We start from the raw sequence: 23,077 nt of genomic DNA, 5'->3' as shown, positions 1-23,077 counted from the left end.
ACACACAAAGGTGATGCAAGCACAAGGTTGCAATGGCTGTGGCCCTACACAGCAATTCTCTCTCTCTCTTTAAAATAAAATAAAATTAGGAAAAAAAAAAAACACAAAAACACCTGCCTTATGGGTAAGCTGGAACATTGTGGAGGGATGAGATAAAGCTGCCAAAATCACACACCTATTTCCTTCCACCTTGTCTAGGGAAGGTCCAAGAGAGCTCCGAGTCCTCTGCTTTTCTAGTCCTTTCTTTAAAATGCTTATTAAGTTTATATGTGGTATTCATGACATGTGCTCATGGGAGTGCACGCGTGTGCATGTGGAGGTCAGAGGACGCCGTTCCATCTGCCACTGAAACACGTCTCTGCCTCCTTCTCACCACACATGCACTGGGATTACAGAAGCTGCCACGACAGTTTCCTGCTTTTTTACACTGGGTATGGAGATTCGAGCTCAGGTTCTCAAGAGTTGTATGGCATTATCCACTAACCCATCTCCCTGGGCCCTGCCTTGCCTTGTCCCTAACCTCGAGGACGCATCCCACTCAAACCACTCTGCATAAAGGAGACCTGTCCAAGACAACTACAGACTAGGCTGCTTCAGCACTCATCGGGAGTGGGGTTCCAGCACACTCCAGTGCCACCTGAGTCACTACATCAAGCCACCCACTCTAAATTGTTGCAATTTTAAGCCTGCATTAAAAAAAAAAAAAAAAAAATTGGGGGCGCAGCCAGCATCCTCTGCCATCCGTGGCCAGGATGCGGGGCAGTCTGGAGGGACCAGTGAAGCAAGTTCAAGGCCACCCTGAGAATTCAGAGTGAATTCCAGGTCAGCCTGGGCTAGAGTGAGACTCTACCTCGAAAAACAAAAACAAAAATAATAATAATAACAAAAATAAAAGAGAGACTAATGGAGAGAGGGAGGGTATATGATGGAGAGTGGGTTTGTGAAGAGGAAAGTAGGGGAAGGGAGGAATTATCATGGTTTATTGTCTGTCAGTATGGAAGTTGTCAATAAAAAAGAAAATAAATTTTAATTGCAAGCAGAGAGAGAAGACAGACACAGAGAAAATGGGCACACCACTTCAGATGTATGTGCCACTGCATCCGGCTTACGTGGGTACTAGAAAATCGAACCTGGGCATCACACCTGGGTCATTAGGCTTTGCAGCTTTAACCACTGAGACAGCTCTCTAGCCCTCAGCCTGCTTTTTGCTCACCGCAGTGGTAGGACCTGCAGACTACAGCCCACTCTTCTAGATGAGAGCTCGCACACATGGACCTGTCACAACTGAGTGCTTCCATTCCCTCAGACAAATGGCAGCCTTCAAAGCCTCACCTCCTACACCTGAAACTGAAATCTGTGCTTTTCACTCTCACAACTCTCTTCTCGCTTAACTTCTGAGTCTGAGGACAGAAAGGACTTTAGCCAGAGAATAATCGACTCACTGAGAATAAAGAGACTTGAAATTATATTTGGAGAACAAGGCAATTCATAACTCATCAAAAATTAAATGGCTAATTCCCTAGAGTCCCAGGTCATTCTGGGAAGAGACTGTGGCGCCAGAGCCGTAGGCAGCATACCTTCTGGGCTTGGGCAGGTTCAGTGAGGACCAGAGTAAACAGACCCAGACAGATCTCCTCATGTTGGGGGGGTCCTTTGCAGACCTGAAAGGTGAGAAAGGAAAATAATTAGTTGTCACTCCCATGTAGAAAGTTTGAGCACAATTCCTCCCAGAATATTTGGGACTCCAGGGTAACATGCAGGGGGAAAAGATCAATTTTATTTATTTATTTATTTTTGGTTTTCCAAGATAGGGTCTCAGTCTAGTCCAGGCTGACCCGGAATTCGCTATGTAGTCTCAGGGTGGCCTCGAACTCATGGTGATCCTCGTACCTCTGCCTCCAAAGTGCTGGGATTAAAGATGTGTGCCACCACGCACAGATTTTTTAAAAAATATTTTATTTATTTATTCATTTATTTGAGAGAGAAACAGGGAATGGGTGCGCTAGGGCCTTTAGCCACTGCAAACGAACTCCAGACACATGTGCCCCCTTGTGTAACTGGCTTATGTGGGTCATGGGGAATTGAACTGGGGTCCTTAGGCTTTGCAGGCAAACACCTTAACTGCTAAGCCATTTCAGCAGCCCGAAATATCACCTCTTAAATATGCCTATTGCCTTTAAAGTAATTTTTTTATTTTTATTTTTTTATGTACAAGCAGAAATAGAAGAAAGACAAAGAGACAATGGGTGTGCAAGGGCCTCCAGCTACTGCAAATGCACTCCAGATACAGGCACCACTCTGTGCATCTGGCTTTACATGGGCACTCTGGCTCTGGGATCAAATTTGGGTTGTCAGGTTTTGCAAGCAAGTGTCTTAACCACTGAGTCATCTTTCCAGCCTAACTATTGCTGTATTTTTGTTGTTTTCTTTTGTTTTTTGAGGTAGAGTCTCAATCTAGCCCAGGCTGACCTGGAATTCACTATGTAGTCTCAGGATGGCCTCCAACTCTCGGCGATCCTCCTACCTCTGCCTCCCGAGTGCTGGGATTAAGGTGTGCACCACTACACCTAGCTCTACTGCCTTTTTTAAAAAAGGTGGAAAGTGGGTGAGGTGACACATGACTTTAATTCCAGCACTCGGGAGGCAGAGGTAGGAGGATCGCCGAGAGTTCAAGGGCACCCTGAGACTCCATAGTGAATTCCAGGTCAGCCTGGGCTAGATTGAGACTCTACCTCAAAAAACCAAAATAAATAAATAAATAAATAAATAAATAAATAAAAATTAAAAAGGTGGAGAGAAAGGAAAAGCCATATTGCTTTCTCTAACCTCTTGAAGCCAGAGGCAAAAAATAAAGAGTGCTTAAAATAGGAAAAGCAGGCGGGTGTCGTGGCACACACTTTTAACCCTAGCACTCGGGAGACAGAGGTAGGAGGATCGCCAAGCGTTTGAGGCCACCCTGAGAAGATATAATGAATTCCAGGTCAGCCTGGGTCAAACAAGACCCTACCTCGAAAAAAAAAAAAAATAAAGAAAAAAGGAAAAGCCAAACAAAAGAACTGCTCCTCCAGCAGCTTGAGCAGACCTGAGCAGTTTTTGACACAAAGGGAGCTTCTAGAAGAACCTGTGATGGACGGACAGGCCTGCCTGTTCCAGCCTAGGACTGCTGGGGAGCCACGAAGCCTCCAAAACCTCTAGAAGGAGGCTGCCGAGACGGCTCAGTGGTTTAGGCTAGCTTGCAAGGCCTAAGGGCCCACGTTCGACTTTCCAGATTCCACATAAGTCAGACACATAAGGTAACGCAAATGTGCAAGGTTGTACATGCATGCAAGGGCGCACACACCTGGAGTTCACCTGCAGGGGCTGGAGGCCCTGGCTCGCCAATTCTCTCTCTTTCATCCACTCTCACTCTCTTGCATAAAATAAATAAATAAAAAGGCTGGGCATGGTAGTGAATACCTTTAATCCTAACACTTGGGAGGCTGAGGTAGGAGGATTGTTGTGAGTTTGAGGCCAGACTGAGACTACATAGTGAATTCTAGGTCAGCCTGGGCTAGAATAAAACCCTACCTCAAAATATGAAAAAGTGTGTGTGTGTGTGTTTGTATAGATATATATGTATATATTTGTAATTAATAGTAAATAATTTAAACATACAAGATTATTCTAACTCACTTATTTATTTATTTTGTTTGAGAGAGAATGGGCAAACCAGGGCCTCTGGCCACTGTAAACGAGCTCCACCTTGTACATATGGCTTATGTGGGTCCTGGGGAATCAAACCTAGGTCCTTTGGCTTTGCAGACAAACACCTTAACTGCTAAGCCATCCCATCTCTCCAGCCTTGTAAATCATTTTTAGTTATTTTTTTCAGTTAGTATACAAAGTAATATTTTTACAATGGCATTTTCATACATATATATCATTATCTATATACACTACTGAAAATCATTTCAGGGTCAGAGAGCTGGCTCAGCTTAAGATGGCCCAGGTGCATGTATACATGTGTAAAGCTAGATGCACAAAGTGGTACATGTATCTGGAGTTTGTTAGCAATGGCAAGACCCTCTGGTCCATTCTCTCACTTGCAAATAAATAAATAAAAATATTAAAATCAGCTGGGTGTGGTGGCGCATGCCTTTAATTCCAGCACCCAGGAGACAGGTAGGAAGACTGCAGTAAGGTCACCCTGAGAGTACACAGTGAATTCCAAGTCAGCTGGGATAGAGAGGGACCCTGCATTGAAAAAGAAAAATAAATAAAAATCATTCCAACTATACAGACCGTTGGAAATGTAAGAGATAAAATGTATGAGAATGACTTACAAAGGAAAATTTCTAGAGCTGAAAGTTTTGTTAATTTTTCAAATATTTTTATTTACTTTAAAGCAGAGAAAGAGAGAAAGGGGGAGGGGGAGGGGGAAGGAGGGAGGGAGGGGGCGTGGGCCTCCAGCTGCTACAAAGCAAGTACAGACACATGTGCCACTTTGTGCATGTGGCTTTACATGGGTTCTGGGGAACCAAACCTGGGTGGTAAGGCTCTGCAAGTACCTTAACCGCTGAGCCATCTCTCCAGCCCCAGAGCTGAGTGTTTTAAAAAGCTGTCACTGGGTTAGAGAAATGGCTTAGCAGTTAAGTTACTTGCCTGTAAAGCCAAAGGACCCAGGTTCAGTTCCCAAGGACCCACATATGCCAGATGCACAAGATGGTACATGCATGCACCTGGAGTTTGCAGAGGCTCAAGGCCCTGCACACCCATTCATTCTCCCTCCCTCTCTCCCCCCCCTCAAATAAATAAATAAATAAATCACACAAAAAAGTTGTCATTTAGGTTGGGCATAATAGTATGTCTGTAATCACAGCACTGGGGAGGCTGAAGCAGCAGATGAATGAGTTTGAGGCCAGCTCTGGATCAAATCAAATAGTGAGTTTTAGTTAGTCTGGGCTATATACCAAGATCTGGTCTCAGAAAAACAAAACAAAGTTAAGGCTGGGAAAATGGCTCAGTGGAGAAAGGTGCTAGTTACGAAGCATGCCAGCCCAGGTTCAACTCCAAGCCACTCATATATGCTACACACAAAAAGTATGCAAAAGCTGGAAGGATGGCGTAGTGTTAGGGCGTCTGCCTGCGAATGGACCAAAAGACCCATGTGAGCCAGATGCACAAGGGGGCACACGTGTCTGGAGTTTGTTTGCAGTGGCTAGAGGCCCTGGTGCACCCATTCTCTCTCTTCCTCTTTTTCAAATAAATAAATAAAAATGTTTTTTTTTTTAAAGTATGCAAGTCTAATAATCCCTCACGGATTTTGGAAAAAAAAAGTATGCAAGTGTCTGATGTTCATTTGCAGAAAACCAAAAAACTATTGAAACATACATAAAGATTCAAAAAGATGGGCTCTCAAAGGAAGAGAGAAGAGTTAGAAAGCCTGGACTTGGGAGTCAAGATATAAACTTGTCCCTAATTCACAGGCACTGAGTCTTTCCATCTTAACTCTGAGCTTCAGCGCAAGCAGACATGGTGAGAACAGGATACTCACGTGAGCATTGAGGGCGTCGTTGGCCTCTCTCTCAGACACACCCGTTGTTATTGCTGTCACAATGCTCATACATCTCTCCAACCTCTGCAGGGGCAAAAACAGGCAGACTGTCTGACAGCACGTCAAGAACTTCCAGCCCATCACCCTCTGACTCTGCCTCCCTGACAAAGCAAAGACTGCTGTGGGTGTAGCTCCTGGGCAGTGTTTGTCTAAGCATGCTTGAAGCCCCGAGTCCAATCCTTAGCACCTAACATTGCAATTTAAAACAAAGCAAGCCGGGTGTGGTGGCACACACCTTTGATCCCAGCACTCAGGAGGCTGAGGTAGGAGGATCACCGAGAGTTGGAGGCCATCCTGAGACTACATAGTGAGTTCCAGGTCAGCCTGGACTAGTGTGAAACCCTACCTCAGAAAACCAGGGCTGGAGAGATGGCCTAGCAGTTAAGGTGTTTGCCTGCAAAGCCAAAGGACCCAGGTTCGAATCCCCAGACCCCAAGTAAACCAGATGCACAAGAGGGCGCATGTGTGTGGAGTTCGTTTGCAGTGGCTGGAGGCCCTGGCATGCCTTCTGTCTCTCTCTCTCTCTCTCTCTCTCTCAAATAAGTAAAAATAAAGTCTTTAAAAAAAATAATAAGTAAATAAATAAAAACAAAAAAGTGCACATGAGCACTTGGGAGGTGGAGACAGAAGGATTAAAAATTCGGGACCATCCTCTGAGACTGGAGAGATGGCTCAATGCTTAAAGGCACTTCCTTACTGATGGCTTGTGTTAGATTCCCTAGCACCCACATAAAGCCAGATGCACAAAGTGATGTAGATATCTGGAGTTCATATAGAGGCAGGAGGCCCTGGCATGCTCATACTTACTCTGTGTCTGTCTCTCTCCTAGATAAATAAATAAAATATTTTTAAAAAGATCATCCTCAGCTATCAGGAATTGAAACTGGGTTTGGTGGCGCAAACCTTTAATCCCAGCACTTGGGAGGCAGAGGTAGAAGGATGGAGTGAATTCAAGGCCACCCTGAGACTACATAGTGAATTCCAGGTCAGCCTGGACCAGAATGAGATCCTATCTTGAAAAACCAAAAAATAAAAAATAAAAATAAATGTATATATGACTCCAGGCTTGAAATTATTCACTCTAGTTCAGCCTGGACCTGGACTCCTCAGTGGTCCCAAGCTGTCTTCAAACTCACAGCAATGTTCCTACCTCTGCCTCCTGAATGCTGGGATTAAAGGTGTGCGCCACCACACTAGGCTTGAAATTAAAAAAAAAAAAAAAAAAAAAAAAAAAGGTATTTTAAAAACTAAGAATCAGGCTGGAGGGATGGCTTAGTGGCTAAGGTGCCTCCTTGTGAAGCCTGAGGACCAAGATTTGATTCTTCAGGACCCACATAAGCCAGATGCACAAGGTGTTGCATGCATCTGGAGCTCATTTGCAGTGGCTAGACGCCAGGGTGCCCATTCTCTGTCTCTCTCTCAAACAAACAAACAAACAAACACACAAACATAAAAACTAAGAATCAAGCTGGGAGTAGTGGAATAGGGCTTTAATCCCAGCACTCGGGAGGCAGAGGTAGGAGGATCACCGTGAGTTCGAGGCCACCCTGAGACTACATAGTGAATTTCCGGTCAGCCTGGGCTAGAGTAAGACCCTATCTTGAAAAACCAAGGTGTGTATATATGAACAAGAGAGAGAATGGGCACACCAACTAAGGCCTCCGGCCATTGCAAACAAACTCCAGACGTGTGGGCCCCTTTGTGCATCTGGCTTTACAGGGGTGTTGGTGTTTACAGGCTATCAAGCTTTGTAAGCAAACACCTCTAACTGTTGAGTCATCTCTCCAGGCCTCTCTTTACTTTTTGTTTGAAATCCTGTCACATGAAAAAAAAAAAAAAAAAAAAAGTGAGCTGGAGAGATGGCTTAGTGGTTAAGCACTTGCCTGTGAAACCTAGGAACCCTGGTTCAACGCTCAATTCCCCAGGACCCATGTTAGCCAGATGCACAAGGGGGCGCACGCATCTGGAGTTCATTTGCAGTGGCTGGAGGCCCTGGCGCGCCCATTCTCTCTCTCTCTCTCTCTGCCTCTTTCTCTCTGTCACTCTCAAATAAATAAAATAAACAAAAAAAATTTTTTTTAAGTGAGAATGAGCCAGGCACAGTGGCAAACGCCTTAAATCCCAGCACTCGGGAGGCAGACAGAGGTAGGACCGCGGTGAGTCTGAGGCCAGCCTGAGACTACATAATGAATTCCAGGTCAGCCTGGGCTAGAGGAAGACCCTATCTTGGGGGGGAAAAAAAAGACAAAGATCAAAAGGCCAAACTAAAACCTACCAAGGTCTCTTGGCAAACAAGGGTGGGGACACCTGCATTAAAGCCATTCCAAGGGCCACTCTTGTTCAAAGGCCACCCTAACACTGCACATGCTTAACATTCTAGGGAGGTTTTAGTCAGATGCATAAAATGGCTCATGCACCTGGAACTTGTTTGCAGTGGCTAGAGGCCCTGGCATGTCCATTCTATCTGTCTGTCTTCTCTCTCTTGCTTTGCAAATAAATAAAAATATTTTTAAAAAGATGGGCAGCACACCTTTAACCCCAGCACTGGGAGGCAGAGGTAGGATCACTGTGAGTTCGAAGCCACCCTGTGACTCCACAGTGAATTCCAGGTCAGCCTGAGCTAGAACAAGACCCTACCTTGAAAAAAAAAAAAGATGCCGGGCATGGTGGTGCACGCCTTTAATCCCAGCACTCGGGAGGCAGAGGTAGGAGGATCGCCGAGAGTTCGAGGCCACCCTGAGATTACATAATGAATTCCAGGTCAGCCTGAGCCAAAGTGAGACCCTACCTCGAAAAAACAAACAAACAAACAAACAAACAAATAAATAAATAAAAGATAAAAAAAGAAGGGATATTAGAGAGATGATGCATCATTCAGCAGTTAAGGCTCTTGCCTGCGAAGAATAAGGACCCACATTCTATTATCCAAGTCCCATGTAAGCCAGATGCACAAGGTCACATATGTGTCTGAAGTTGATTGCAATGGCTGAGACTGGTGTGCCAGATCTTTCTCTCTCTGTCTTTCTCTTTCTCTCACTCTCATTTAAAAAAATTTTTTTTAAAGTCAGGTGTGGTAGCACATGCCTTTAATCCCAGCACTCGGGAGGCAGAGGTAGAAGGATCGCCGAGAGTTCAAGGCCACCCTAAGACTACAGAGTGAATTCCAGGTCAGCCTGGGCTAGTGAGACCCTACCTCCAAAAACAAAAACAAAAAAGAGAGCTGGAGAGATGGCTTAGTGGTTAAGGCACTTGCCAGCAAAGCCAAAGGACCCAGGTTCAACTCCCCAAGACCCACGTGAGCCAGATGTACAAGGTGAGGCATGTGTCTGGAGTTTGTTTGCAGCAGTTGCCTCTTTTTCTCTCTCTCCCTCTTTCTCAAATAAATAAATAAAAATAAAATATTTTTTATTTTTATTTACTTGAGAGCCACAGATAGAGAAAGAGATAGAGAGATTGGGCGCAGCAGAGCCTCCAGCCACTGCAAACGAACTCCAGGTGCATGCACCACCTTGTGCATCTGGCTTACACGGGTCCTGGGGAACTGAACTGTGAACTGGGGTCCTTAGGCTTAACCACTAAGCCATCTCTCCAGCCCCAAAATAAAGTATTTTAAAAGAAAAAGAAAAAAAGGCTAGGTGTTGTGGTGCATGCCTTTAATCCCAGAACGTGGGAAGCAGAGGCAGGATGATTGTCATGCGTTCAAGGGCGTCCTGAGATTATATAATTAATTCCAACTCAGCCTGGGCTAGAGAGAGAAACCCCCCCCTCAGAAAAACAAACAAACAAACAAAAGAATTAAAGGCCCTTACCTGTAAACCTATTATGGACCCAGGTTCAATTTCCTAGTACCCATATAAAGCCAGATGTACAAGGTGGTGCCTGCATCTGCAGTTCATCTGCAGTGTCTATAGCCCTGGAGTGTCTATTCTCTCTCTCTCTCTCTCTCTTATAAATACATAAATAAAATAAAATATTTAAAACCGAAAACCAAAATCTTGGGCTGTAGAGATGGTTCACTGGTTAAAGGTGCTTGCGTGCAAAGTCTGATGGCTCAGGTTCGATTCCCTAGTACCCACATAAAGCCAGATGCACAAAGTGGTGCTTGTATCTACAGTTTGTTTTCAGTGGCAGGAGGTCCTGGTACATCTATACTCACTCTCTCTGTTTCTTTCTCTCTCAGATAAATAAAAACTTGCTGACAAGTGGTTCTGTCACATTTTGAGGAAAGAACAAATAGAGACAACGGGAAAGAAGTCTGTGTGCATTTCTCTGCTGCCCACCACTCCCAACACCATCTAGGCCCGCACTGGGGAAGAGCCCAAGGTGGCTCAGGGTAAAACTGTGTTAAGGCAGGAAGCTCCAATGGCTGCGACTTTAACCTGAAACAACCCTAACGCTGCCTGGGTTTGAAGCTGACAATTTTACCTCCAACCTGAGGTCTAGCTTCCAAATTAGGTCAGATCAGCAGGTCTGGTCTTAATAAATAGCACCCGTGTACTTGTGAAAAGGAACTGTGAGATCACATGAAAGAAAGCTGAGTGTGACTTTCCTGACCTGAGAGCTCAGAGGTCCATCACTATCCAGTTCAGCTCCTACATAAAAAGAGAAGGAACATCCTCAGGCCGGGTTTCCTCTCTTTTAAAATCTCCTTTTCAGGCTGGAGAGACAGCTTAGCGGTTAAGGCCCTTGCCTGTGAAGTCTGGGGACCCATGTTCAATCTCTCTCCAGACCCCATGTTAGCCAGACATACAAAAGTGAGGCCAATGCAAGGTGGCACATGGCCACTAGGTGGTGAAAGCATCTGGAGTTCTTCAGTGGTTGAGGCCCTGGCGTATCACTTCTCTCTTTCTGTCTCTCTCTGCCCTCCCTCCCCAACAAAAAATAAAGTAATAAATGAATAAAATCTTTTCTACTCAAGATAGGTATCAGAGACTGGAGAGAGATGGTGGAGAAGCTGCAGTCCAGCCTCCTCAGCTTTCAAAGCTGCTGCAGAAGAAACATCTCTGAAGCAAGCACGGAGAGAAGCAGTTGAGCAGCAGCTGGCCAGGTAAACTAACAGAAGGCACAATGGAGAGGAACTGGTCAGCCTAGCCTTATCTTGGGTCAGTTATTTAGCCTCTAAGCCTCAGGTTTTATCTGAAAAATAGAGATAATGACTATAACACAAAGTTGCTCTAGGATTGAGAAGCACCAAGCATACAACCTCAGTTGAATTAAAACCATTCAGTCTGTGAAGAGTTGAGAAGCTCAACACTTGCACAAATATAAACCATGAGGACCAGATTCCTAGTCCCCGCCCCAGTACTGAATCCTGGTCCACTGCCCCGCTCTAGCCTTTCCAGGGCTGGGATTAAAGACCCCAGCCACTATGCTCCAGCGCTCCTTCCTCTCATGGTATGTCCTTAAAGATTCCTCAAACAGCTGGGCGTGGTGGCGCACGCCTTTAATCCCAGCACTTGGGAAGCAGAGGTAGGAGGATTGCCATGAGTTCAAGGCCACCCTGAGACTACATAGTGAATTCCAGGTCAGCCTGAACTAGAGTGAGACCCTACCTCAAAAAAAAAAAAAAAGGAGGGTCTAAAGAGATGGCTTAGAGGGTAAAGGCAGTTGCTTGCAAAGCCTGAAAGCCCAGGTTCAATTCCCCAGTACCCATGTAAAGGCAGATGCTCAGGGCCATTTAATCTGTTCTCCCCAACAGCAAACAAGAGAGCAACTCTTCAAACAAGTGGGAAGGAGAGGACCAATACTCCAGCACTGTTCTCCATGTGCATACACACTAATTAAAAAAGAAAAAAGAAAAAAATAGGGGCTGGAGAGATGGCTTAGTGGTTAAGGTATTTGCCTGCAAAACCAAGGGTCCTTGGTTCGATTCCCCAGTACCCACATAAGCCAGATGCACAAAGTGGCGCATGCATCTGGAGTCTGCAATGGCTGGAAGCCCTGGCACACCCATTCTTTCTCTCTCTCTCTGCCTCTTTGCCTCTCTCGTTCTCTCAAATAAATAAAATTAAAAATAAGTAAATAGCCGGGCGTAGTGGCACATGCCTTTAATCCCAGCACTGAGAGGCAGAGGAAGTAGAATCACCGTGAGTTCGAGGCCGCCCTGAGAATACATAGTGAATTCCAGGTCTGCCTGTGCTAAAGTGAGACCCTAGCTCAGAAAACCAAAAATAAATAAAGGCTGGAGAGATGGCTTAGCAGTTAAGGTGCTTGCCTGCAAAGCCTAAGGACCCAGGTTTGATTCTCTAGGTCCCACGTAAGCCAGATGCACATGGCAGCACATGTGTCTGGAGTTCGTTTGGAGTGGCTAGAGGCCCTGGCGTGCCCATTCTCACTCACTCTCTGTCTCTAGTAAACAAATAAAAAATAAAATCTTTAAAAAAAATTGAAGATTCCTCAAAGCTCCCCTACCACAGGGTATGGATAAGCCCCGACTATGTAAAAAGCCTCCTCTCCTGATCACCCTCTGTAAATGGTGGCCTTTAAGAGACGAGAAAGAGAAGGGGAGGAGGCCTGACTGATGGACCCTGTACCGAGCCTGAAAAGTTGGCTGCATCCCCTATGGGCTGGCCACGGCTCTGGCTGTAATGTAATATTCACAAGACCTTGAGTTGAGCAAAGCTTCTCTAGGCTCCTCCCCAATGTTCTAAGCTCTGCTCAGAAGTCTGAGTCAATTTTATGGGTCACTGCCCAGCCAAGGAGAAAAAAGGCCTCTTGAAAGACGGAGGCTCCACAAAGGATGCAGAAAGTAGCAGCACAGCCTTGGAATGAGTTTACAAACTCGATGAGGTAAGACACGTGACGGACAGTCCTTTCCACTCTTCCTGGACTATAATATAAAAGTTACATGTCCAAAACTAGGCACAGTGGTGTAGGCCTGTAATTCTAGTACTTGGGAGGTAGAGGTAGGAGGATCAGGAGTTTAAGGCCAGCCTGAGCTATGTGAGAGAGACCCTGTTTAAAAGAAAAAAGGGAAAACCCAGGTGTGGTGGCGCACGCCTTTAATCCCAGCACTCGGGAGGCAGAGGTAGGAGGATCACCGTGAGTTTGAGGCCACCCTGAGACTCCATAGTGAATTCCAGGTCAGCCTGAGCTGGAGTGAGATCCTACCTCGAAAGACCAAAAAAAAAGAAAGAAAGAAAGAAAGAAAGAAAGAAAAAAAGGGGGACCCAGGCACACATGTTTAATCCCAGTACTCAGGAGGTGGAGGTAGAAGGATTGCAAGGGTTCGAGGCCACCCTGACACTACATAGTGAATTCCAGGTCAACCTGGGCTAGAGCAAGACCCTACCTCAAAACACACACACAAAAAAGGGGGAGACTGGAGAGACAGCTTAGTGGCTAAGGCGCTTCCCTGCAAAGCCTGGGAACCCAGGTTCTATAACCCAATACCCACAAGGGCTAGATGTACTAGGTAACCATGAGTCTCGAGTTTTTGTGGTAGCTAGAGGCCCTGGTGCACCCATTCCCTCTCTGTCTGCTTCTTTCTCTCCCTCTCTCTCAAGTAAATAAATAATAAATAATTTTACAAAAAGACTTGGGACGACTCAGAAGTTATCATGGTGCTGGAAAGAACTGATTGGAGTACTGAGTAACATCTCGATCACACCTTCCAAGGCTCAGGGTCTATTGCGGAAGAGGTGGCGGAAAGAATGTAAGAGCCAAAGGAAAGGTAGGACTCCTTACAATGACAGCGCCTCAGAGCGCGGAGAGGACAGCTTCTCTGGGAGCCCTGGAAGTCATTTTTCTAATGCGAAAACTCCCTGGCCCTGACGACCATCACAACAGCAGTGGGGACAAGGAGGAGACCTTCCTGCTTACTGGTATGTACATGAAGCTGCAGATGGAAGTTGGAGATTCAAATTAGAATGATCCTTCTAATCTCTCCTCCTCAATCAAGTGAAGTGTATAGTGTACTGTGGGTGGCCTTGAAGGACCTTTTTTATTGTTTTTGAAAAAGAAAATTTGCAGAGCCGGGCATGGTGGTGCACGCCTTTAATCCCAGTGCTTGGGAGGTAGAGGTGGGAGGATCATCATGAGTTCGAGGCCACCCTGAGGATACATTGTGAATTCCAGGTCAGCCAGGGCTGGGCTAGAGTGAGACCTTACTTCGAAAAACAAATAAAACAAAAAAACAAAAAAAGAAAGAAAGAAAATCTGCTCCAACCTGCACAATCCAGCCTCACACCAGTGAAAGCAGCAGCTGTTGAGCGCACTGGGCTCTAAGTGTAGCCAGCCCTTCCTCCTGACCACGAACACAGAGCCGGCTGAAGGGGCTCAGGCAGCTTGCATTCTGTCATGCTCACAGACCTGCAATAGAGGCCCTCAGATTCCAACTGACGACCTATATTCGACAACCAAGGGTCACACGCATGTGAAATGATGATTTAAGGGAGAAATAATTAGAAACAACTCAAAGCCCATCCCCGGGTCCCCGGGAGATTTCTCCCGTGGGATGAATTATCCCTTGGTAAAACCAGCCAGAACATACATAAACTCTATCCACCACTTCAAGACACCCTGACTTCTGTGGGCCACAGTTCCTGCTTTCAGGCTGACATGAAAGTGACTAGTCCCTCCTTGGCAGAGAACAACCAGGATGCGTGAAAGGCCCATGAGGTTAGGAACTACATGTTCTAAGCTCTCCAATCGCTGCACTATTTTTATCTCATTCCTCCCCAAATTGGGATGGGGATGGATAAAAAGACTTCTGCCTTCAAAGGGAGGAAAGAATGAGGCCAAAGAGAAGAAAAGATACAACAAACACTCCCTAGGATAGAAGAGTCACAGCCTCTGACCAGAATAATTTTGTCCACACTTCATCCTCCAGGCCTCTAACGGGCTTTCTTTGTGCAGTCACATTCAACTACAGTGACCTCTCCTCACTACCCTAACCTTCTTGGGCTACTTCCCGTCTTTGTATGGTAAGCTCTGGACAGCACACCTAGGGTCCCCCTCCCATCTAACTTTCCTATCAGACTCAATACTAAGCATATAATCAGAAAACTACCTCTATTTGGAAATGGAAAGTTACCTAGCCCAAACAGGAAGTCAGATGGTCAATAACAGGTTTTGATAACTTCTATCTGCAGAGATCTGTAGGAAGACTCAGAGACTGCTAAGCCTTGACCCTTAGACACCCTGGTCTAGTGAGGCCAACAGAGCTACACCCATGAGGGGAAAAATTATATGGCAAGTTTGCTGGAAAATTCAGATGCTAAAGGACAAAGGGCAAAGAAGGAAAAGTTGAGGACAGGGGAACTGCCTGAGATACACTGGGAGACACCTACACTGTGAAGGAGACCAGAAAGGAAAAAATAGAAAATATATTAGCTCTTCCTCCCTCTCTCTTCTCCCTGGAAAGTTGAAAGTTCATTCTGAGTCAAAAGAGCAAAAAATAAAAAATAAAAATAAAAGAGCTGGAGGGATGGCTTAGAGGTTAAGGTGCTTCCCTACAAAGCCAAAGGACCCAGGTTCGATTCCCCAGGACCCATGTAAGCCAGATGCACAGGTGGAGCATGCATCTGAAGATTGTTTGAGGATGATGGAGGCCCTGGTGTGCTCGTTCTGTTTCTCTCCCCCAAATAAATAAATTAAATTAAAAATAAGCTGGGCATGGTGGCACATGCCTTTAATCCCAGCACTTGGGAGGCAGAGGTAGGAGGCTTGCCATGAGTTCGAGGTTATGCTGAGAATACAGAGTGAATTCCAGGTCAGCCTGGGCTAAAGAGAGACCCTACCCCCAAAAACCAAAAACTGAAAATAAATAATAATAATAATAGTAGTAAGTGCTTCCTCTCTGTTTTGTGGTCTCTCCCTGGCAAAGCCCTCTGCACTCTGCTCAGCACAGGAAGCTGAACAACCAGAGGCACAATGCTCCCGCAGTCATCGGGATGGGAGCACAGACAGATCTCCACCATCGCCTGCATCCCCTCAGTGGCAAGGATCAAAGGAGGTCAACTGTGGATTTTCTTTTCTTTTTAAAAAAAAAAATTTATTTATTGGAGGTAGGGAAAGAGAAAGAGGCAGATAAAGAGAGAGAATGAGCACAGAAGGGCCTCCAGCTACTGCAAACAAACTCCAGACTCGTGCACCAACCTATGCATCTGGCTTATGCATGCAAGTGCTTTAACCACTAAGCCATCTCTTCAGGCCCCTAGGACACAGGGCTCAGTGCTTGACAATAGAAGTGACCCAGGCTACAGCCAGGTCTACACAGTGAGACTATCTAAGACCCCAACCCCCCAAAATAAAGGGCTGGAGGGGTGGCTTAGTGGTTCAGGTGTTTCCCTGCAAAGCCAAAGGACTCAGGTTCGATTCCCCAGGACCCATGTTAGCCATATGCACACAGTGGCGCAAGCACCAGGAGTTCATCTGCAGTGGCTAGAGGCCCTGGCGTGCCCATTTTCTCTCCCTCCCATTCTCTCTGTCAAATAAATAAATAAATGATTTTAAAAAAAAAAAGGTGGGGGGAGCATTTCTTTAAGTAACCAAGAAAAAAAGAGTTAGTGGAGTGTAAGTGGTCCAGGCTAGCCTTGAACTTGTACTAAGCTTTGTCTCAGCCTCTCCTGATTTGGGATTACAAACCCTTGCCACCACACCCAGATTAGAAGTACTTTTTATATTCCTAACTAATACCTATTTTAGCTGATAAAAACAAAAATAGGGACTGAGGAAATGGGTGGCCTTCAAAGCCTAAGGACACAGGGGTGTCAGCGCACACCTTTAATCCCAACACTTGGGAGGCGGCACTCAGAGGATCACTGAGCTCGAAGCCACTCAAGATGAATTCCAGGTCAACCTAGGCTAAAGGGAGAACCTACCTCAAGAAAGAAAAGGGGGAGGGGCCTGGAGGGATGGTTCAGTGGTTGACACTTGCCTGTAAAGACTAAGGACTGGGATTCGATTTCCCAGTGTCCACATTAGGCCAGATACACAAGGCGGTACATGTGTCGGGAGTTGTTTGCAATGGCTAGAGACCCCGTCACACCCATTTTCTCTCTCAAATAAAAAAGTTTTTAAGTAAATAAGTCCAGTTTTAAATGCACACTGGTTTGTAAAGAGAAGGCATAACAGCAAGCCACACTGCAGAGACAAGTGTGGTGGATAAAGCAGAGGTGCCACGCAGGCTCCTCTTAAGGAATAAAGTTCACTTTTGCATTTGTGCTCCACCATCCATCGTGAATTTGAGCTAACAATTTCTTTTCTTTCTGTTCTTTGTTTTGAGAGAAAGGACCTTGGTGGGTAATCCCAGCTGGAGATATTTCCATCTCCCCCCCACACACACACACACAGGCCCCCCACCCCGCTCCACCATCTAAGTGCTGAGATTATGCGCATGAGAGACTACATCTGGAAATTTCCTTTTTTTTTTTTCAAATGCATAGTTTCACCTGCCTACCCTCTAACACACCTTTATGACAAAGTGTGGCGGGGAGATGACCAGTGACAGGCAAGACCCTGTTGGTTTACTAACTCCGTTCCTGGATAACCAGTGAGCTGAGGGAGCTTTTAAAAACAGTTCAGAAGCCGGTCGTGGTGATGGTGGCGCACGCTTTTAATCCCAGCACTTGGGAGGCAGAGGTAGGAGGATCGCCAAGAGTTCAAGGCCACCATGAGACTACATAGTGAATTCCAGGTCAGCCTGAGCTAGAGTGAGACCCTAACTCGGAAAACCAAAGAAAAATAAATAAAGAAAATAAAATAAAGAAAAAGAACCGTTAGGTCCCTCACCTCCAAATTTCCATTCAGGTCATGGCCTTGCCTCATGCCACTGCCACTGCCGATGTTACCAAACCAAATACTTTTACAGTTTTTTTTTTAATTAATAAGCTTTGTATGGGCATACTTTTACACCTCAATCCATTCTAAGTACTCAGATCGAAATCGCTGGGGCGAGGGTGTGGTGGCCTTTAATCCCAGCACTCAGGAGGCGGAGGCAGGACAAACTACTGTGAGTTCGAGGCCAGCTTGGAACTACAGAGTTCCAGGTCAGCCTAGGCTAGCGTGAGACCCTACCTCGAAAAGAACCAAAAAATTTCGCTGGCAACCAGTTTTGTCTCCACGAAGTTAATGGTACCATCTAACCAGAGGGGCTAGTACGCAGCAGGAAGCTATCAACTCTGGGGCACCATCCTATACAAACACGTTATGTTTCTACTCAACATCTTCAACAGGGTACAAGTTGTAGGTGCTACACCCCTTCGGTAACCAACACCCTCCACTCTTTCTTTTCACCCAAGCGGCTGCTGTTACTATGACAACTGTCCAGGAAATTGGCTCACACTTCTACCTCCAGGAGCAGGAAGCTAGAGCAATAGTTTTGTGCTGCCTTAGGAAGAAGGAAAAAAAAACAAAACACAAAACAAAACCTTGCAGGCCTCTTCTCCCCGCCCCCACCCCGTATCCCTCCTCAACCCAATTTCTTAGCTTCCCTTCCCCTTCCCCCCACACCTACCTCCTCTAACTCATCCTTGGCATCCAAACTGGTTGAAAGTAGCAGCCTCCCCCCTCCTGGGGCTCCTCCTCCTCCTCCTCCTCCTCCCGCTGCTCCTGAAGCAGCAGGGGCGGCTGCCCCCTTTCCCTTCTGTAACTCCATGGCTGCAGCCAGGAGGCGGTGGGGGTGGCAGGGAGGCTGGGGGGCGCGGGGGGAGGAAGGTCAAGGGGGTGGGCGTGTGCAAAAAGTCCTCGGGAGATGGGGCTGAGAGGGGCAAGCTGGGGCAGGTGGGTGCCCAGGGCGGGCACGGGCGGCCTTGCTCTCTGCACGCCCCCCCTCCACGCGGACAGGCCTCGGGCTCCCTCGGGCTGGGCTGGGCTGGGGGGCGGCCTGCGGAGCTCTGGCTCCTGAGGACGGTAGCTGGGAGGTCTGCGCCCCACTGAGGAGGGGGGAGTCCAGCAAGCCTTTCCCCCCACCACCGCCTCTTGTTTTTTCTTTTTTTAGTTTCCAGGCTTAGCAAGAAGGGGGGGGGGGAAGGCAACAAAAACCCGTAAGTTTCTCCCACTGCACCGTGGAGGGGAAGGAGTCCTTCCCGGCTGGCGCCCCGAGGCGGGGGTGGTGGTGATGAGGGGAGAACCGCGGCCCCTGTGTCTCTGACCACCCGCCCCCCCCCCGGGGGATGAGGATGAGGATGAGGCGGTAGCGCTACGGGAAGACACGGAGCACCAGTTTCGGCCCGCACCACACACAGGCGGCCATGGTGGAAGGGCGCGGGGCGGGCAGGCTGGAGCAGGAGGGGAGGAGGGGAGCGCGAGCGTCGCCGCGGGGCCGCGCCGGAAGTGAGCAGTCACCGTGCCCGGGCGTCCGCCAATAGCGGCGGCTTCCGCCAGTGAGCGGGCGGGGGCGTGGGAGGCTCTACCGCCCATTGGCCTTTATCCCCCGCCCCCAGCCGCCAATTATATGAGCCTAGTGTGATGGACAGCTAGAGCGTCCAATCACAGCTCTGTTGCTCTGAACGCGGGAGGGGAAGGTGAAGATCCGGAAAATGACGGAGTGCGCCTGCGCCCAGCCACGCGCGCATGCGCGACGCTTCCCCTCGGCGCCCTACCGGGTTCTGGCGTCTTTTGGAATGGAGCGCTGTGCGCGGTGTGGTGTTCTGAGAAGCCGAAAAGACAATGCAGGAGAAGGAACGGAGGCGCAGCTCTCTAAGTTAATGCCACAGCAAATGCCCTCGCGGCAGTGGAGCCCCGGCTTCCGGGACCCAGAGTGCATCCACGCCCGTGGCGTGTGCGCTGTGGTCTGCAATTTGTCAGACTTGGAAGGAAAAGGGCATTGATCCCAAAAATCCACATGATCAGAATCGTGCTGCTACTACTACCACTAGTTTTTATTATTTTTTTTTATTTTTTGGTCTTTCGAGGTAGGGTCTCACTCTAGCCCAGGCTGACCTGGAATTCACTGTGTAGTCTCAGGTTGGCCGCGAACTCACGATGATCCTCCTACCTCTGCCTCCCTAGTGCTGGGATTAAAGGAGTGCACCAGCACGCCCTGTTATTACTAGCTTTAATAAAAAGGAATTTCTGTATGATAAATCTAACTTCCCTATGTGTATGGGATTGGCAAATTTCACAGAAGTCAATTGTACTTTTACCATAATCCAGGGGAAACGTGGGAATGCGTATGATTTGTTGTGAACGCGATGGGGCTGATTGTATGAGTCCATTTCTACTTTTTTTGTTTTGTTTTGTTTTTTCGAGGTAGGGTCTCACTTCAACCGAGGCTGACCTGGAATTCACTATGTAGTCTCAAAGTGGCCTTGAATTCACAGCTATCCACCCACCTACCTCTGTCTCCCAAGTGCTCGGATTAAAAGGCACGCACCACCACGCCCGGCTTGTTTTTGACATTTTTATTTTTGTATTTATTTATTCATTTTAGAGTCAGAGAGAATGGGTACGCCAGAGCCTCCAGCCACTACAAACTCCAGACACTTGAGCCACCTTGTGCGTCTGGTTTACATGGGTCCTGGGGAATCGAACCTAGGTCCTTTGGCTTTGTGTGCAAGCTCCTTAACCTCTAAGCCATCCCTCCACCCCTTTTTCCTTCTTTTTAAAAAATTTTTCGTTTATTTTTATTTATTTATTTGAGAGTGACAGAGAGCAAGAGACAGAGAAAACGGGTGTGCCAGGGCCTCCAGCCACTGCAAACGAACCCCAGACACATGTGCCCCCTTGTGCATTTGGCTAACTGGGTCCTGGGGAATCGAGCCTCGAACCATGGTTCTTGGGCTTCACAGGCAACCACTTAACGGCTAAGCCATCTCTTCCGTCCTTCCCCCCTTTTTCTTTCTTATTTCTCCCCCCCCAATAGGGTTTCACTCTAGCCCAGGCTGACTTGGAATTCACTGAAGTTAGGAGCTGAGGCTCTCACCTAGCAATGGCGTAATCACCATGGCAACCAGAGGCCACAACCACAGCCAGCTGTGCACCGATATGCAAATGATCTAACCCTAAGGTGGTTATCAGAACCATGGATAAGGACTGGAAAAGAAGAGCATAAAAACCCACGAAAAAGCCGGGCATGGTGGCCCACGCCTTTAATCCCAGCACTGGGGAGACAGAGGTAGGAGGATCGCCATGAGTTCGAGGCCACCCTGAGACTACATAGTGAATTCCAGGTCAACCTGGGCTACAGTGATACCCTACCTCGAAAAAACAAAACCAAAACAAACAAACAAACAAAAACATGAAAAGCTGAAGAAGCTCTCAACTCAGGCAGAGTCCACGTCACACTCCACAGGACCCAGGCAGCCCGTGGCCCGTGGGAGCCATGGCTGGAGTTGACTTAAGGACAGAAAAGGAGAACAATTGGCCCAAATACCACCACCCACAGGCCAAGAGTCCCTGCTGGTGAGCTGCCTCCGGGCTAGGCTAAAGTTGAGAGGTTAGGATAGGAGGATTTTGACTTAAATTGTTTGATGTGTGAAGTGAATAAAGTTTGGACACTGATTCAACACACTCACTTCTCGACTACTTAATTTCACGCTCGCCACAATTATGTAGTATCAAGTTGACCTTGTATTTTTTATAATCATGGAAGTTGTTAATAAAAATTTGAAAAAAAAAGATGACCTTGATTCATGGTGATCTTCCCTCCGCCTCCCAAGTGCTGGGATTAAAGGCCCAGCTGTGCAAGATTTTATTCAGAAGCAAAAGTAAAGTAACAGGGCTGGAGAGATGGCTCAGTGGTTAAAGGCCCTTGCTTGCAAAGCTTGACTGCCTAGGTTTGATTCCCCAGTACCCATGTAAAACCAGATGCACAAAGTGGTGCATGCATCTGGAATTCATTTACAGGGGCAGGAAACGCTGGTATGCCTATTCTCTCTCATAAATCAATGTTTTAAAAATCTAGCGAAGGGGGCTGGAGAGATGATTTAACAGTTAAAGTGCTTGCCTGCAAAGCCTAAGGATCCAGGTTCAATACTCCAGATCCCACGTAAGCTAGGAGCTCACAGGGGATCATGCACCTGGAGTTTATTTGCAGTGGCTAGAGGCCCTGGCATATCCATTCTTTCTGTCTCTCTCTCCCTCCCTCTCTGTCTTTCTCTCTCCCTCTCCTTTCTCTGTCAAATAAGTAAAATATTTAAAAAAAAAAAGTAAAATAAAAATTTTAAATCCTGGGCTGGGGAAATGGCTCAGCAGTTAAGGCATTTGCCTGCAAAGCCTAAGGACCCCAGCTCAATTCCCATGCAAGCCAGATGCACAAGGGGATACATGCGTCTAGAGCTCGTTTACAGTGGCTGGAGGCCCTGGTGCACTCATTCTCTCTTTTTCTCTGCCTCTTCCTCTCTCTCTCTCAAATAAATAAATAAGATAGTTTTTAAAAAAATCCTGAGGTGTGGGGGTGGAGAGGGAGGGAATTACCATGGGATATTTTTTTATAATCATGGAAAATGTTAATAAAAATTTAAAAAAAAATCCTGAGAATACAGAGTGAATTCCAGGTCAGCCTGGACTAGAGTGAAACTCTACCTCAAAAAACCAAAATAAGTAAATGAAGGACTAGAGGGATGGCTTAGCAGTTAAGGCGTTTACCTACAAAGCCAAAGGATCTAAGTTCAATTCCCCAGGACCCACGTTAGCCAGATGCACAAGGTGGCGCACACATCTGGAGTTCGTTTGCAATGGCTGATGGCCCTGGTGTGCCCGTTTCCTCTCTCTCTCCTTCCCTCTTTCTGTCTAATAAATAAAAATAAAGTATTTACAAATAAATAATTTAACAAAGGGAACTCAGTGGCAGAGCACAGGCCTGATATGTGCTAACCCTTGGGCTCAATCTTCAGTAATGATAGGAATTTAGAGCAAAGGCATCCCTCACTCTGTACGAAGCTAGTGGGGGTCATGGGTCCAAGGAAAGGGAAACATCTACATGTCTTGGCAAAACGAGTCAAGCCCGGTGTGCGCCTGCCTTTAATCCCAGCACTTGGGAGGCAGAAGTAGGAGGGTCGCCATGAGTTCGAGGCTACCCTGAGACTACATAGTGAATTACAGGTCAGCCTGGAGTAGAGTGAGACCCTACCTCGAAAAAACAAAACAAAACAAACAAACAAACAAACAAAAGAACCCACAAAAACCTACTAGTCAACTCTAAGAACACAGGGGGTTAGATAATGAACTCCACAATGATAAACCCCAAGAACAAATATAAGTCTAGGAGCTAAAATCCAAAAGGACCCGAACAGGGGCTGCAGAGACGGGCTCAGTGATGAGAGGTGCTTGCTTGCAAAAACACTCTGACTCATCAAGAAGTTGGCTGATCGCCAGCCTTTGTTCTTTTCTCATTTCCTGGCTCTTCCTCCTTCCTGGGACTTTTGGCCGCGGGCTTTTTCTTTTGTGGGTTTTGATTTTTAATTTTTTCTGAGTCTGTATGGGTATCCTGTGTACATTCAAATTACCCAGCCAGGCTCATACCAACTTGATGCTTAAACAACACAGGCCCAGGAGCCAACTGGGCTCATTCTTTTTGTTTGTTTGTTTTTGTTTTTTGAG

At 46.8% G+C, this 23,077-nt stretch overlaps 1 protein-coding gene across 1 annotated transcript in view; it reads right to left on the bottom strand.

Moving 5' to 3' along the window:
- Positions 1 to 18,827, bottom strand: part of Ints3 (integrator complex subunit 3) — a 52,949-nt gene extending 34,122 nt beyond the window's left edge. Inside the window, exons 1-3 of the mRNA XM_004667195.2 lie at positions 18,051 to 18,827; positions 5,534 to 5,617; positions 1,578 to 1,661 (exon numbers count right to left, since the gene is read on the bottom strand). Of these exons, the coding sequence (XP_004667252.1) occupies positions 1,578 to 1,661; positions 5,534 to 5,617; positions 18,051 to 18,191 (309 nt within the window). The 5' untranslated portion in view covers positions 18,192 to 18,827. The remainder of the gene's footprint in view (positions 1 to 1,577; positions 1,662 to 5,533; positions 5,618 to 18,050) is intronic.
- Between the last annotated feature and the right edge of the window lie 4,250 nt (positions 18,828 to 23,077).

This window comes from Jaculus jaculus, chromosome 19, assembly GCF_020740685.1.
Source record: "Jaculus jaculus isolate mJacJac1 chromosome 19, mJacJac1.mat.Y.cur, whole genome shotgun sequence".
Classification (NCBI taxonomy): Eukaryota; Metazoa; Chordata; class Mammalia; order Rodentia; family Dipodidae; genus Jaculus; species Jaculus jaculus.
Note: the sequence above shows the minus strand (reverse complement) of the source record. Positions and strands in the feature narration are given on the sequence as shown.